This window comes from Dermacentor albipictus, chromosome 4 (genome assembly GCF_038994185.2).
Source record: "Dermacentor albipictus isolate Rhodes 1998 colony chromosome 4, USDA_Dalb.pri_finalv2, whole genome shotgun sequence".
NCBI lineage: Eukaryota > Metazoa > Arthropoda > Arachnida > Ixodida > Ixodidae > Dermacentor > Dermacentor albipictus.
This window is the reverse complement of record NC_091824.1, coordinates 111,589,275-111,605,134: the sequence shown is the minus strand read 5'-3', so window position 1 is coordinate 111,605,134 and position 15,860 is coordinate 111,589,275. Positions and strand designations below refer to the sequence as shown.

The window sequence follows — 15,860 nt, the reverse complement described above, 5'->3', positions numbered from 1 at the left end:
TCCTTTCACAAAATAAGGAGACCTGGAATAATTTCATTTGCACACGTTCTTTCAATAAACGCGTCATGAACGCGATTGGCATTCTTAACCTACGTGAGCATCATTGTGTTTAGTCCGTTTACGCCGCTATTAACAGTGACCCAAATCGTCTACTAGGTTGGGCCAGTAGGTATGTGCTGGAGCTGCCTTGCTGAGCAGACAACATTCGCCACTGAGTATGTGCCAGCATAGACAACTCGACGCTGGTTGCTGCCTTGGCTTGGGTCACTGAGTGTGGTGACCGAACAGAGAACCGTCACTGAATAATCACATAACGTAAAGATATTCCCTAAGGTATCTACCGATAGCGAATATGCCGGCCCTAAATTACATGTATACCACCACTTCAAATGAGGGCAGATAATCATCACCAAAGCATGCGTTCTGCCCGATTATTTTCAGTACTCGATCTGAAAATCCTATAGTCGACATTTCGAACATTCCCCTGTAGTTGAATGCGCGGAATAATAACCTGGCGCCGAATTCACAAAGATCTTTTCTTTTTCTGTGATAAGTCGGCGCTCTTGTTATTAGAAACTATTTTAGTGCAGAAGAGCATTTCAGATACGAGCCGCGGTATATAGCCTACAGGAAAAATGTTTGCAAGGAAACTTAATATGTTCATCCATCTCAAGCGGGCCCCGACAGGCATTCTGCGAGATGGTGCACAAAAAGATTTACCACTGCGCAGAAAAATTGGATTCAAGTGCGGATTGCCAAGCTGTTTTTGCTTTACATCTTGCAGTCATGTATTCAAGCATGTTCCCTTCTTAGGCTGCCTGTAGATTTGTTGCCTCAGTTTATCTGAACATAGGTGCCGCGTTCCGTTTACATTTATCTCACTCTCGTTAATAATTTTCCTTTCTGTATTTGATGTCAGCATGCTTGCATTTCAGAAATGGTACTTCTTTGTTTTATTAGGGGGAGGCATGGAGAAATATCCAGTATTTGTGTCGATATATTAGGGTCGTTTTCCTCGAATATCCATACAAGCATTTAACTATTCGATTCTAACGCTTTGAAATTTTCGTGAACAGGTGCTGAAGAAAGTTGCGCCCGACTTTCCCGACACTCACGACCCAACATACCTAAGGAACTACCTTATCAACATCGTAAAATCAACCTCTCTCGTGCCACTGTCGTGCGAGCTGGTGCGTGTGGAAGCCACCAGTGCAAGCATGGACGACCTCTCGCGTAAGTTATTGCGCCCTGTAGAGTTTCCTACAATAATTACTGCAGGGCCCTCCAACGCTGCGATCATTTAGACATCTTGGGAATGATGGTTAGTATACACACATTTGTGTGTATACAGTGTGTACAGTGTATACAAACATATGTGTATATTTGTGTAGTGGCAAACAAAACATTGTGAATGTCCCAAGATAAGCACAAGAGCATTATTGACACGCAAAATTAACTTCTACGATGACGAAATTATGCGAAAGATAAAAGAGCCCACCTTGTTATAAAGGAATGCTAAAAAGAAATTGAGTACTGTCAGCTGAGTGCAATTTAATACAGATATCGTCATAATTAGTATAAACGTTATTTTCAACTTCTAATTTTTATTCAGCTAAGCGCCATACAACGTCAGTGCTTTTTGACACCAATTTAAGATCTGTAGCTAGACTTTCCGCCAATAATCTTTTCAGTTTGCCACATTCAGAAGCCTGCTTCCTTGCCTGTTCCAGAAGCCTGAAGCACCCAGGCAAACACCAAAACCTCTAAATTGGAGATGATTATTCACAAACTCAAAATCTGTATACGTTGTGCATTTTTTAGAGCTGTCATCTCCCTCGTGTCAATGGCGCAACTGAATTTAAGGAGACATGTTAGCACTAAGTCACCAATCTTACTTCACTTACTTTTGCATCTCGCTTTTAGATTTCAGAAGTCCTGGCATAGGTGCTAGAACGTCCAACTCAGTTTGCCATGTGTGTCGGGCTCAGTAAACCTGTTGATGAAGCACCGCGATTGTTTGACAGTCAAATCTTAATAAGGCGTGAAAACAAGCAATTGATGGCCTACGCGAAGATGTAATGGGATTACCCTCAAATTCGCAGGTTTATTTTTGCCTAACAACCCTGTCTACTCGCTCCTGACCGAAGAAGGCAAAGCCGAGTTGGAGCACTTCGCCAAGGAACAGATGAAGCACGGGCATTGCTCCAACTGTTCAAGCACGGGTACAACTCGGGAGCTCAGATTTGTCTTTCACGGATATAAGCCGTAGAGTTCTGAGCGACCATTTACAGGGTCCAGTTGAAAAGTGAACCCTGAATATGCTTCAAGAGATTCAAAAACAAAGAAAATCACCTAGGAAGTGCTTTGGTGTATGGAGTGTTACACTAGGCAGCTCAATTTACATTGTTCAATATACCTTGTATTTGCTGCTGCTGGGTTTCTATCGTGCTTAGAAAAAAATAAACGCAAGCTGCACACCAACGATCGATTCCTGGACCTCTGTTGTATTCAATTTGCATCATTCATTCATATAATTAATTGCCTTACTAGCACAGCACCATCCCAACAAACCACACATCTACTAGAATCTACCCAAATGACTGGAATGTTTATATTCAAACGTAACACTTGTGAAACATTATGGTAGTGCGTTCCCTGGACTAAAAAAAATACTAAACAGTTACTAAGGACCAATATGGCCCGAGAATGCCGCTGCGGGACTAAATATTTTTATTACAACGCAATAGAAACAAAACCGCCCATTTTTGTTCCCAGGACGCCGCGGAGATATTTCCATTAAAGTGCCATGGAACGAAAAACAGCCCGTTTAGTCCTGAAATGATAACAAATGCGCGCAAGGAATCCTGCGAGCGAACCTTCCTTCTGCATTTTATTTCATTGTTGCCAGTATCATAGGGCACATTGTTGAACGCTGGCCTAGAACGGTGGAGCCTTTGCAGAGATATTGTGATAAACATTCATCTAAAAACGCTCACTTTCTAATAACGGCAAAAAAATATCAGCCCGTTCCTTCGTTGTGCAAATTGTGCGGTTCCATGGTGTGGGAGCTCGACTTCACGTTCTTTTTGAGTGCGTTTTGTGCGGTTGTTCTCTGATTCATGCTCCTGCAGGCGTTGCGGCAAGGCTCCTCGTTTGTTGTTCATCATCCCACGAGGTATGTATGCCCAAATTTAATACAAAAGTTTGCAAGCGGCAGTTTGTGCTGCTCTAGCGCGGAAGTGCGGCGAGTGCCATTGTGCATGTGAAATAGTAGTTTGAAGCCACGAACTAGTACTTCGTGTATTGTGAAGCTGAAATGAAGCGGGTGGTACAGAAAGGTGATATCAACACACTTGAGACGACTGAATCACACCAAAGCTCATTAATTCACTTTGGTGAAATATGAGGTCTCCTTCGTTTTTCTACCTTGTGTTTTACTTCAGCAACATAGTGACCTTCAAACATAGATCACGGTGATTATTTTATCTTGAGTACCTGTTGGGCATCTCGTTTTGATTTTTAACGAAATCGCTTTTATTTTAATGTACAACTCCAAGGAACAACTTTGCGATGTTTTTTCCGCATCGGCCAACGTCGGCCGTCTTTCATACTTTGCCAGCCACTACGAGCGTCAGCTCTGCGATCTGGCATGGGCTGAAAGGCTACGATAGCCAGCCTATTTTACCGTCGAACGAGCCTCGCACTGTTTCTGATGAAGATGGAAGATGCCGAAAATCAACTGCAAGGTAGTTCCTTGTGGTACGGACTTTAGATATTGAACTACGGCGCAGGAATACAACGAGAACCACATGAATCTTCTAAATGAATGACTGACGACTTCATATCAGACATTAACCTTTAGTGATCCAGAATGTTTATCAGTCGGCATTGTGCCAAATTGCACTTCGATGATTTTGTTTCTTACGCCTGATCATTCATTTATTTTCGCAGTTCAGTTCGGCTTGATGGCATACAATGGAGACTTCCTGTCGAATTCGCGCGACGCGCTACCACCACGTAACGCATCAGATTATGCAGCACGTTTTTTATTATATATTTTAGACAGTGCCTGGAGTATCCAGTTATCTTTTTTAAACTCTCGGCACTCAGAAGTGACAATCAGGTGGCATACATTTTATTCAGTTGGTATTCGATATGGGATAAAATATTATTTCAGCCTCTATATATGTCGAGACACAAGGAGACAAGCTCTGCAAAATAACAATTGTGTTAGGGCCACATTGAAGGTTCTTCATGTAAAATAGTTCATACTGCGCACTACCAGAATACACTTTGCATGGTAGCGTACATGTACTACTACACGTCGAAATACCTACCGCACTACCAAAATGCACTGCCAACAGAGCGCGTAATGGTGAGGTTGTGGGTTCGAGCCCCACTGGCGTCAAGTTATACCTTCGACCACTTTCGTTTCCCTTTTCTTAATTATTTTCTACATTTCAACTTCAACCACAGCTAATTTCGCGAAGGTTTTTCTTGGCTTCATTGTTTATTGGCTTTACATGGTGGCGATTAACTAAAAAATATTGGAGGACGCTTAAGCTTCGCCTTCAAGAGTGGAACGCGATAGCGTTCCCGTCGACCCGCCAATGGGTGTAAGACAATGGGCTACAGGGCAGCCATCACTTACGAGGCGCCCCGCATCAGACGCGGTGAGCGTCGAGCCATATGGTCGAGCAACGCGGCGTTCGGCGCAGCAACGAAACGTGCGCCTGAGCAAGCGGAGCGAACCAAAGAACTCGGTATCCCGGAGGGGGAAATGATGCACGCCAGCCAAACGCCGTGATCGGCACGGGCAGAGATATAGAGAGATAGTGATCTAAAGAAAGGAAGGACGCTTGATTCTACAGAGGGCGAAGAGATAGGCGAAGCGTTGTCAGGGGAGAGAGTCCGAGCCGCGACAGCTCCAATGCGCGCGTGGCGCGCCATCTGTCGGGGCAGCGCCGTACATGGAGAGGAGGGGGTCTTCTGTGTTTGCCGCAAGATGGCTCTCCGTGTGCGGAAAGCGCAGAAGAAATGCAGCGAAACGCACTTCGCTACTCGTCTAATTGCGACTTCTGTAAGTTACATGTTCATAATTACCGATATACACCACAGTATAACTTTCCACGGCTCGTTTCGAAGGCAACACCGATTTCACTAGAGGCGCGTTTGTACCTTTTGGAAGCATCGAAATCGTGGCTGAGTGGTAGCGTCTCCGTCTCACACTCCGGAGACCCTGGTTCGATTCCCACCCAGCCCATCTTGGAAGTTGCTTTTTATTTATGGAGTGCCTGCCGTGATTTATCGCTCACGGTCAACGCCGCAAAACGCCGACGCCGACACCGACACCGACGCCGACGACACCGGCTTTTCTGCGACACGAGCTCCTTAACGCTATCGCGTTAATATCCAGCACCTCGGCTTCCGTTCTCTCTCGTTAATGTGCGTGTGTGCGTGTGGGTGCGCGCGCGTGTGCGTTTCTGTGTGTGTGTGTGTGTTGTATTGAAGGCACTGGGAACGGTGCAGGTGAAAGTACAAGACGGCAAGAAGCGATTTCTCGCCTCCGCCCGCTTCGCCATATTTGTAGGGAAGATGACACCATAGAATGTATATCTTCATTAAATTTTATGTAAATTTATTACCTTACAAAAACGAACCCTACAAACACGCCTCCGCCAATTGAATTAGATTGAACTGTTCAGAATGAACTATTTTTCGGTGCCATTAAACATGGGCACAGCGATGGGAAGGTTAATGCTGCCATCGAAGATTTTCTTTTAAGATCAGCGAGGTTTAAGCTCTGAATACGACATTGTTAGGAAGCTTTATCTTTCAAAGTGTCACAGACGACCATGACCTGGAGGACAGGCTCACCGAATATGACCGAGTAAGCGCCTATAATCAATGGGACGACGGCGCCAAGCTTTCTAATGTGATCTTTTACTGGACGGACGTGGCGAACTTATGGTTCCGAAATCATGAATCCGATCTTACCAGCTGGTCGAATTTCACGACAACTTTGACAAAGGTCTTCGGTCGTCCCGCCGTTGGCTGTCTCCATGCTGAGCAACGGTTGGGTGCTCGAGCTCAACGCAACATATCACATATGTTGCGAAGGCGGCCGGCCAATAAACAAGATCACTTAACGAACGAAAAGCTTCGGGAGTTCGGCCACAGGTCCGCACTCACGCTTTCTCAGTCCTACAATGTAATAGCAGCAGTCGCTTGTTTTCAACATTTCAATCATTTTTGTTTACGCTGTTATAGTGAGCAATAGTAATGCTGCGACAGGTATGGGAACGCGTGCTCGTGACTACACAAACGCATTATTAGAGGAAAACCAAACAAAGGCCATACAAGTCAAGCTATGGCCCAGTGATCGCATTAAGATGTGATTTGCCACAATCGGGTCAAGTACAAACAGGGTGTGGCGCAACGCCAGGTGGCTGGGCGTGTGTACATTGAAAATAATGTGGCTTTTGGCTGTGTTTCAATATACGCCGTTGACCGCCGAACCGACAGTTAAGCGGACAGCGGCCATATCAACTATTTAATGACGACTGGTGACTGCAGGCAACGTACCAGGGTGCAAAGAAATCTCCTGCTTAGTCGCGGTATAGTCTACAAAGTTTCTTGCTAATTGTCTTCATCCAGCACTGGATAACAGGCTGCAAGCCTCATTTCTTGCCTCATAAGAGGAGCACAAGATGAGTAATTTGTTTGGCAGGCGACTCGCTTTCTTTTGAAGCACGGTCGGAGGAGTCAGACGTATGTAAGATATCAGACTGCAGTGGCGTCAAAAAGTTCCGTAAATAAAATAAATGTGCACCTGCGGTTCACACAAGACAAGAGCTGTCAGTACAAATTCCGAAACAGAGTACTTTTTCTTGTTTCCTAGTGAAATGGCGCCACTCACTCTGGGGATCGGTGATGTAGGTAGCTTCGGGCGAAGCCCACTTCGTTTTCTTTCTGGTGTGTCCCCTCCATCACTGAAAAACGTTTCGCAAGATAATTTTCTTGTTATTGAACATGCTTATTTTCGATGTGCTTGAACCTTTCGGATAGAAAAACGAAAAAACAATTTTTTTTAGTATATATATATGTGTAGTCATAAAATGTTACCCGTCCCACGCTGACGAAGCGGCCAAAAGAAATGTCCAGGAACACCGGGCACTGGTTCCGAACGTTTACCCGAGATGAGACGCTCGCTGGAGAGCCCCTGATGCGGTACATGGAGCGTGCCACCACCACCTACGTGACCACCATATGGAGCTGAACACTAGCTCGTTAACTCCGAAAAGCAGCATCGTCACATTAACGCCCATTGGACATAGCATGCCGTCGGAGACGCACGATTAAAGCCCAGCGATACAGCGGCGGTGAGCGCATCCGTCCTTCCGCTGTTACGCTGCAAGCAGCGCTAGCGTAATTTTTTGTGCGCCCTTGACGGGGAAATTCTTCCACAAGAACTATTTGTTCTGGCCGCGTCAGTCCTCCCTCCTCGTTCCGTTTCTTCTTGGCTGTGTTTGTTTCTTGTTCTTCCCTCATTGGTGATTTTTTATTTCGGTGCACACGAGTTTCCTCGTGAGCTGCCAAGTCACTTAATAGATTTCTTCACATACCACAGGTCGGCAAGTGTGGCGAATATCCTTCCCACTAAAACTATAAAAAAACTTATATACTCCGCAAAAAACTGGGGGGAAAGCCAAAATACGAACATTAGTATAATATTGAGGCCATGAAGACTCACTGACCTCAACGCGCGGGGTCTGCTTCGTCCTCCCCCCCTACCTGCGTGTAGGTTAAGAGGCGGGCACCCCAGCTCGGCTGAATAATAAAGATTTCAATCAATAACTCAACGATGGTAAACCAACAGCGTGATGATATATTGCGTATTCTGGAGCAAGGTCCAATAATGGCCAAACTGCACCAGGATATCATATGATGTATTCGGTGGTACATCATGGGCTCCTGACTGAAGCTTACCGTTATCACTGAAAAGGAAGGTATACAATAAGGGCATTTACCCATGCTGACATATGGGGCAGAGATTTGCAGATGGACAAACAAGCTTGAGAAAAAGTTAAGGACCTCGTAACGAGCGACGGAACGAAGAATGCTAGGCATAACTTTGAGAGACAGAAAGAGGGCGGTTTGGATCACAGAGCAAACGGGTATAGACGGTATTCTAATTGACATTAACACACAAAAATAGCGCTCCGCAGGTCATGTACTGCGCAGACTAGATAACCGTTGGACTATTAGGGTGACAGAATGGATACGAAGAGAAGGGAAGCGCAGTAGAGAGTGGCAGAAGACTAGGTGATGCGACGAAATTAGGAAATTTGCGGGTGCTAGTTGGAATCGGTTGGTGCAGGACAGGGGTAATTGGATATCGCTGGGAGAGGCGTCCTGGAGTGGACATAAGATATGCTGCTGCTGATGATGATGATTCGATGGTGCAGTCAATGAAATGGTAATAGATGTAACTTGGCTGTATAGTGGCCTAAAGTAGTAACGGTAAATACGCAAGATATAATGCATGTGCTTTAAATCTATCACAGTTCTTCAAGCGGGCACCCATCTGGGGAAATGGTGCACGCAAGCAGGGCATCCGTACCAAGTGCAACGCGCGAGGCAGGAAACGATAAATGTTTGTTACCGACTGCGACCGGAATATACTGGCAGGTGTAGTAGTTTATCGGGTGACTGACTTTCATCGTCAAACATAATATCGCTCAGCGCAGGACGCACATGCACGTATGGGAAGTTTCTCGAATGTTATCGATGCTTCCACAAGGTTCGGTGTCTGTTGACACCGAACCTTGTGTAATCTGACTGCAGGTATGCGCGACGCGAATGGTGTAGAACTTTCTGGAAGACAGGCGGGATCCAGCGATCCCTCTGGAACCTTCCGTGACTGATGTATTAATGTCGATGCGCTTGACCCGCTGATCAGATTTCTGACGATCGCCTACCGGCTTCGCCGCTATTACTCTGTTTTGTGTAACTTGCTTTCGTGGGCACAAGTTGGCCCATTAAAATGTTAGTTTCGTTATTCACAGTTTTACCGCTGTATTATTCCCCATCACTGCTACGTGCCAATACCTTTGGGACCGGATCGCCGCCAAGCGTGTTGATTTTTCTCCTGCGGCACAAACGTCTAATTAGGCGCGAGATTTCTTACTGGAAAGAGAAGCTAGAAGCAGGAAACATTCTCTCTCTTCTAGGATGCAACATGAGTGAGTCAATGACCTTGTCGGAGGCCCACAGTGGTTGGCGTGCGATGGCATGAATGTTTCGGTCAGCGCCCTGCGCACAATCTTGTTTGGATGTACGAGGGTTTTCGCATTTTGTAATTTGTGACTACAACTCCTTTTTAAACTGTTTTTGGTCCAAAACAAGCGTTTTAGCATTATTCTACCAATCGCGCGCATCATGCAGACATTAATCTTTTCCGGTTTTGAATGCATGTGCAGTCGTGCATGTACTTGTGTTTCGTCATTTTCACTCCAACTTTCCAGTGTTATCTCCAGAGTTAGCATTGACTAGGCTATAGGTGGGCAATACTCGGCGTAACTGAAATATTAGAACAGAGTAACTTGCAAGATACTCTTCATTAAGATCACCTAACTAGCGCGGTTAGCAGCAGTGTGCGTGCTTAGCACGCATGCTAACCGGGCACGTTGCTGCAATCGGCAAAACATGGTTCTTCAAATATTCATTGGGTTTTTAAGTAAAGAATCTAAATACGATCCAGGTGAATGACGCAAGTAATTGCAGGCACTCAAACATTGCTTGCATTGACAAACACACACGCCCTGATCAACGCAATGTCGAAATGTTTCACAAAAGACCACTTTTAGGATTATCGGGTGTGAGAGGTCGCTTTGATCCCCTAGTTCCCAATTAACGTTGGTCTGAGCTACGTGCCCGAAGCTGCAAGCGGGCACAGATACGGTGCATACGGTGCCAGCTGTGCATCCTTGCCAAGTGCAACGTCCGAGGCAGTAAATGATTCGTGTACGTTGTTGATTGCGAGCCGCAAATACGCTTTGGACGGGATCGCCGCCTGGTGTGTTCATTCTTCTCCCGCGGCTATCGCATAAGCTCAAACGTCTAGTTCAGCGCACGATTTCTTGCTGAAAAGAGAAGCTCGAAGAAGGAAACCTCTCTCTCCTAAATTTTAATACGGGTGAGTCACCAACCTTGCCGGCGGCCCCGGGTGCCTGGCGTAGAAAGGCACGAATATTTCGCAGGAGAAAGGCGGCTGGCACTCGCGTGCGCATACAAGAACATTTCTCGCAATCAAGTCCCCTTCCCGCCTTTCGACATCTTCGTCAAACTACTACCTGTGACTCATTTACGGCGGCACAATAACCGGCCCCTATATATGCTGCGTCATTCGTACCCACGGTATGAGAACTGCACTTGGAATTCTGCGAGGCAGTGGAACTCCTGGTCCAAGAATGACGCTAAAATGCTAAAATACTCCCTGCTCGCGCGGTGTCCTTATGCCACTGTGAGGTTCAGCTCTCCTGTGGTACTTCACCGGCAAAAGTGAACTTTCGCTACGTCCTCCGACACAATAACGTTCCTATCCCCACATGAAGTATAGCGGAATAACGGGAAGTTGCTAGTGTCCTCTCTGCATTAATATTCTTTGGGCGGCCCGTATCGCCTTTATCAGTGGAAATCTGCTTGGAAAGGTCGCGTGAAATAGTTGATCCCCAACGCGTTCGCTATTTAATGCTTCCTTACCGTTTAGCCTAGAGAAAGTTACCTAGGGAAAACTAATTAAAACGCTGCAGTGTGTTAATCCCCTGACCGCCCATGCCTGTGTACGGAGGCGCTTTCTTCGGCCGCTGTTGCGCACCTTGCGCGGTCTTTCGGGCGAAAATGGTGGCCTGCGGCTACAACGGCGAAAACGCATGAAAAATACTTGATCCCAACAGTGAAGGCATGACCACTACGATCAATTGGGAACACTGTCGACGCTCTGCCACTCAACCGATCCTGTTAATGCTGACTAAAGCAAAGAATATTGTTTTATTATTAGTATTAATTATTATTATTACAATGCTGTGATGGTGTATGTGTGAGCAAGGACAATGCACTCGACCCCACGCAGAAACCGCCTATTACTGGCGCCAGCATGGAAGAGTGCTGCCATCTCTAAACGAGCGATGCAACAATCATTTATTAACATTGGTCTTGCACCCGAGGCGGAGGTGACTAAACAAAGTTTTACCCCAACTTGTTGCCCTAGTTAGTAGTCTGGTAAAATGTCTGTTTTGTGACTGAACTGTACAAAATAGCCTGCCTACGAATTTAATTGTGGCATCTAATAACATCGCGATCAAACGTGAACGCTTGCAGGGCGTCATCATCGTCATCATCATCATCATCAGCCTGTTTTATCTCAGCAGACTCCCCTCTTTCCGCCCGATTGACTGGGTGTAAATGGTAAAGAATGCTCCGGTAACCGACAGCCCGAGCTCTTGTACCAGATGTGTAATGCGGCAGAATTGTCGGCTGCAGCATTATCAACATCCTACGTAATAATTGCACGAATGCGTTTCGAGATGTAGTCGCTAAACTACTCGGCTTAGCGGAACATTTCATGTGCGGTGCGTTCGTGCGGTGTGCTCATGCTCGGAGCGGGCGTCGCTAAACACACAATCTAGCGATGTGGCTCTTGGGTCGCTGTCCCGTTCAGTCCGCGCTGCGAATACGAACAAAAGCAGCAGCAAGTGAAGATCACCTTGTACGAACGAGCGCGTCTGGCGCTCGTTCGTACAGCATTAGTCCCATACTACTAATGAATTGCGCTTCGGCCTATTTCTGGCTGCAGCCATACGGTCCGAGAGACATATTTCAGCATAAAATTTGGGCCGAGCAGCCTGTGTCGCAAATACAGTGTCCTGTTTAAGCTATACGGGATTTTATTTTGAAAAAAAGTGAATTTTGTAAGGATACTTCCCGATATTCTATCAGGTTATGTGCCTTTGTGACTACCAAAAAGTCGGTATCGTGCAATATAGGGCTGATAATTAATAGGAAAATCTTGAATAACTGCTCAATTAGCAATTATAGCGTAAACATTCCAACTCGGGAATCGAGGACGCAAAGTCATATTATTAACTCAACAAAAACTTATTCTCTAAACAAAATCACCTTGGGTGCTAGGGCCTGCAGTACTTTGGCATTGCAGGTGGCCCAGTATGGCAGTACTGAAATAAATACTAAATAGTGCCCCAGTGATGTCGATCCCTCGATCTCCATTGCGAGTGCTGACCAACTCTAGCGCAAGTTTCGCATCACGGGCTTCATTGCGGCCTTCTCTTGTTTTGCACGTTGAGGACCTGTTTCGTTCCCAAGCTTGTGGCGGTACCACAGCTCGAATAATCACACCTGCCAATAGCAGCAAATAAAGAAACGCTTGATGGGTCAGAGAGAACTCGTAATTGCCATAGCATTGGCGCACGCGCAGCAGGGAAGAAGCAGGTGGCGTTTTCTATTAGAGTAGGGATGTCAGCGCCATCGACACGTTATTTCATTTTCGTTTGGATTCAGGGCTGCCCAGAGCCAAAATACTGCACGCCGTGGTTCCTACGACGTTCTACTAATACTGCTTCTAAAATCGTAAGTTAAAACTTTATTTAAATGCTTTTTGTTACTTGTGAACCATATTTTCCAGGATCCCGCCTCTGTATTGGCTGCCAAGCCTTACAGCCTGACAGCAGATGTGCAAAGCGCTCATCACAAGTTATCATTGAAGCACCCTGTGTTATTTTGTGCAGAAAATAAAACAGCTTGTTACCTGCTACATTCGCGATCTCTCGGGACGCAAGGGTAGGGGGGGATGGACTAGCGCGGTATACAAGGTGGCTGTGCTCGTACGGAAACATCACCCCCCTTTCCCCAAGAAATGTTCGATATCCTCAACTTCCTGACTACACCCGGGAGGGGCGAGGGCGGTGACAGAATACCAATGAGCCCCGGGCACCATACGAAGTAGCTACGCCACTGCTTGTACTTGGCCTTCACAATGTATGTAAACGAGCCCGGTAAAGACAATGTTCTGCAAAAACGCACTAAATTAAGGTGTTGAAATAATTAAACTAGAAATATTGAAGTAGCAGCATCTTGCTCGACAGCATTTCTGACATTAAACCCGACAACTGACCGAAAAGAAACTTAATTTCCTGACTTGTAGTACCCGCAGCCAAAAACGGAGTGCCAACTTTTTTGGTTTAGAACTATAAAGGGAAACGAAGGGACTTCAGGCAAATAAACTGAGTGTAATTGCTGACAAGGATGATTGCAGGATAATTGAACAGTAGCACTATCGCGCCATATCTCTAAGTATAATCTCCTCCTATATCAAAGCTATAAATTGAAGAAGTTCATATTTTGAATGTTCTACATTAGGCAGGTGAAATAAAAGAAAGCATTCAGAAATGAACTCCGACTGTTTCTCAAATGCCAGTCAGGCATACCATATACGTTTAGCGGAAATATTCAGCGAAGGCATTCGTATTCGCAATGTGTTAAATGTGGCTTTATTCGGATGGAGGCGGAATGTGAGACGAAAGCGAGAAATATAAAAGAAACACGTTAGCGTATGCTTAAATTTCTGCGCATGGATCATGGAAATCAGCGGTTTCCGAGCATCTTTCAATCACCCGTCCATTCTTCCACCGGACCCTCCCACAGTCCCACGTGCGTGTGTGTGCGTGCGTGCGTGCGTGCGTGCGTGCGTGCGTGCGTGCGTGTATGCCTGTGCGTGTGTGTTTTGTCTCTGTGTTTGCGTTCCTTGCCGGTGAGTAACTCAAGAGCTCAAGAGCAGTGAGTATCAAGAGCTTCGTATTGTATTGATAATAGAGGCCACTGATTGACAGTATAGCCTTTTTCAGTCCCAAAGCTACACTGAGGGATATAAGGCACGCTGCTGTGGAGGGCGTCGGAGAAGTTTGGAATATCGAGGTTGTTAAAGGCATAACTAAATCTAGGCAACGCACGCAAGGCGCTTTTTTTCGGTATTTAACAGCATTCATTCTCATTTTGTGTAAATACATATGTAGTGAAACGTCAATGATATCGATGAGCGAAGACCAAAGCCAAATTTACCTATGCTAGAATGTATTACGCACACCACTCATAGCTGGAAATTTTAACCTCAAACATGTTCGCTTATTTCAATCTTTCACACGTCCAAAATATGACTCATAAAATTCTTTTCTAGGGTACCATCTTCCATTTAGCTTAGCATAACTCTCTGCAATTAAAAAAACAGCACTATACAAGCAATTTCATTTCCATCTAAAACATGAAGGAGGATATGGGAAAAATCTACCCCCAAGAACAGCTTGGCAGGAGCCTATAGCCCTCTCTGTGCACTGCAATCGGCGATAGCAGCAAACGTGAGACACCTCACTACATGTAGAAACTCCTATCAACCAGATGGCAAGGAGTAGAAAAATAACTAACCAAAATTGACGCGAAAATTCAGTGCATCGAAAGAAGTAAAAGTAATATGGCTATTCCTTACTCAAATTACATTAATTATTTATTTGTTTGTTTATTCAGCATTATATATTCTACTATATATTTATAACTTGTAAAGAGCATCAGCCTCGTACCTTCGAAACGCAGGCCGGACCCAATACGCAAGTGAATTCTCAGCCACCTTGTCATGGAGCGTCCACCTCAACAGTCCAGCGTGTCACCGTCGGCGTTCCTCGAGAAAGAGATGCCCAAGATCTACGACCAGGTCAGGGTTCACAACCGGGAGTCCACGGGACAGCCTCTGAAAAGCTGGCAGGCATCGTTCTTCTCCAACCCGAAAGAAGACGGCAAATGCGACGAGCAGTATCTGGACATCGGTTGCGGGCCGGGTAACTTCACGCGTAACTACCTGCTCCCGCTATGCCCGCCATCGATGAGGAGACTGGTGGCGGTGGACAACTCGCACTACATGATCGACTACGCTAGGCGAGAACACGGCAACCCGAAGATCGAGCACCGCATGCTGGACATTGCGGCCGACGATGAGGTGTCACAGTTCACCAAAACTGAAGGGCAGTTCAATCGCGTTTATTCCTTCCAGACCTTTCATTGGATACGCGACATATGTGCCGCGCTGAGGAACGTCGAGCGCCTTATGGCTCCAGGCGGGGAGTGCCTGATCGTATTTAATCCTCATCCTGGACCGCTACAGCTTTCCAAAGCAATGATGAATTCGGAGCGATGGAAGAAATACACCGACGTGAGTACTTGCATGACGGACGTCTTCGACCGCGGAAGGCCGTATCGTGCAGTTATCCTGGTGAGGTTCGGCACGATCTGTGCATTCCTGGAGTGAGACTCCAACTCCACTCTTTATTTGAACTGGTTTTGTTACAAGATGAGCAGTGTCAACACAAATCAGTCCGATGGTTTCGCATCTTCTAATTATAAGTGACAGCGCGACGAGCGTGTTTGTCACCGTGCGATGGCGGATTACAGTTATTTTCGCTTAGGCATGTGTACACGTCTTACCTGACTGAAAACAACAGATAATTAAGTTTTCATAGCATTCTACACGTGCAAATAAGCACGAGAGCGAACACTATTCAAATTTTTTGAGCAAAGCCATTATTACGCATTCGGGAGGAAGTGAGAATGAAACTCGTGTTGGGAAGACACGCAAAAGAGGACCCAGTATACCGTATATACGTTATCACACTCAGCATCAGAACGCATTGTTTGCAATACGCGTATTGCTACTATAATGTACAACACCATTGATTATACCGGTAGCCTGTAAACTAATCAGCGCCTTGTTAAGTTCCATGGTGTCTCAGCAATCTGCA

General features: G+C 45.8%; 1 protein-coding gene across 1 annotated transcript in view; it reads left to right on the top strand.

Annotated features, from left to right (window-relative positions):
- The window catches only part of LOC135914030 (venom metalloproteinase antarease TserMP_A-like), a 91,751-nt gene extending 76,711 nt beyond the window's left edge, over positions 1 to 15,040 (top strand). The window contains exon 14 of the mRNA XM_065446737.1: positions 14,662 to 15,040. Coding sequence (XP_065302809.1) covers positions 14,662 to 14,907 — 246 coding nt within the window. The 3' untranslated portion in view covers positions 14,908 to 15,040. The remainder of the gene's footprint in view (positions 1 to 14,661) is intronic.
- The last annotated feature ends 820 nt before the right edge of the window (positions 15,041 to 15,860 follow it).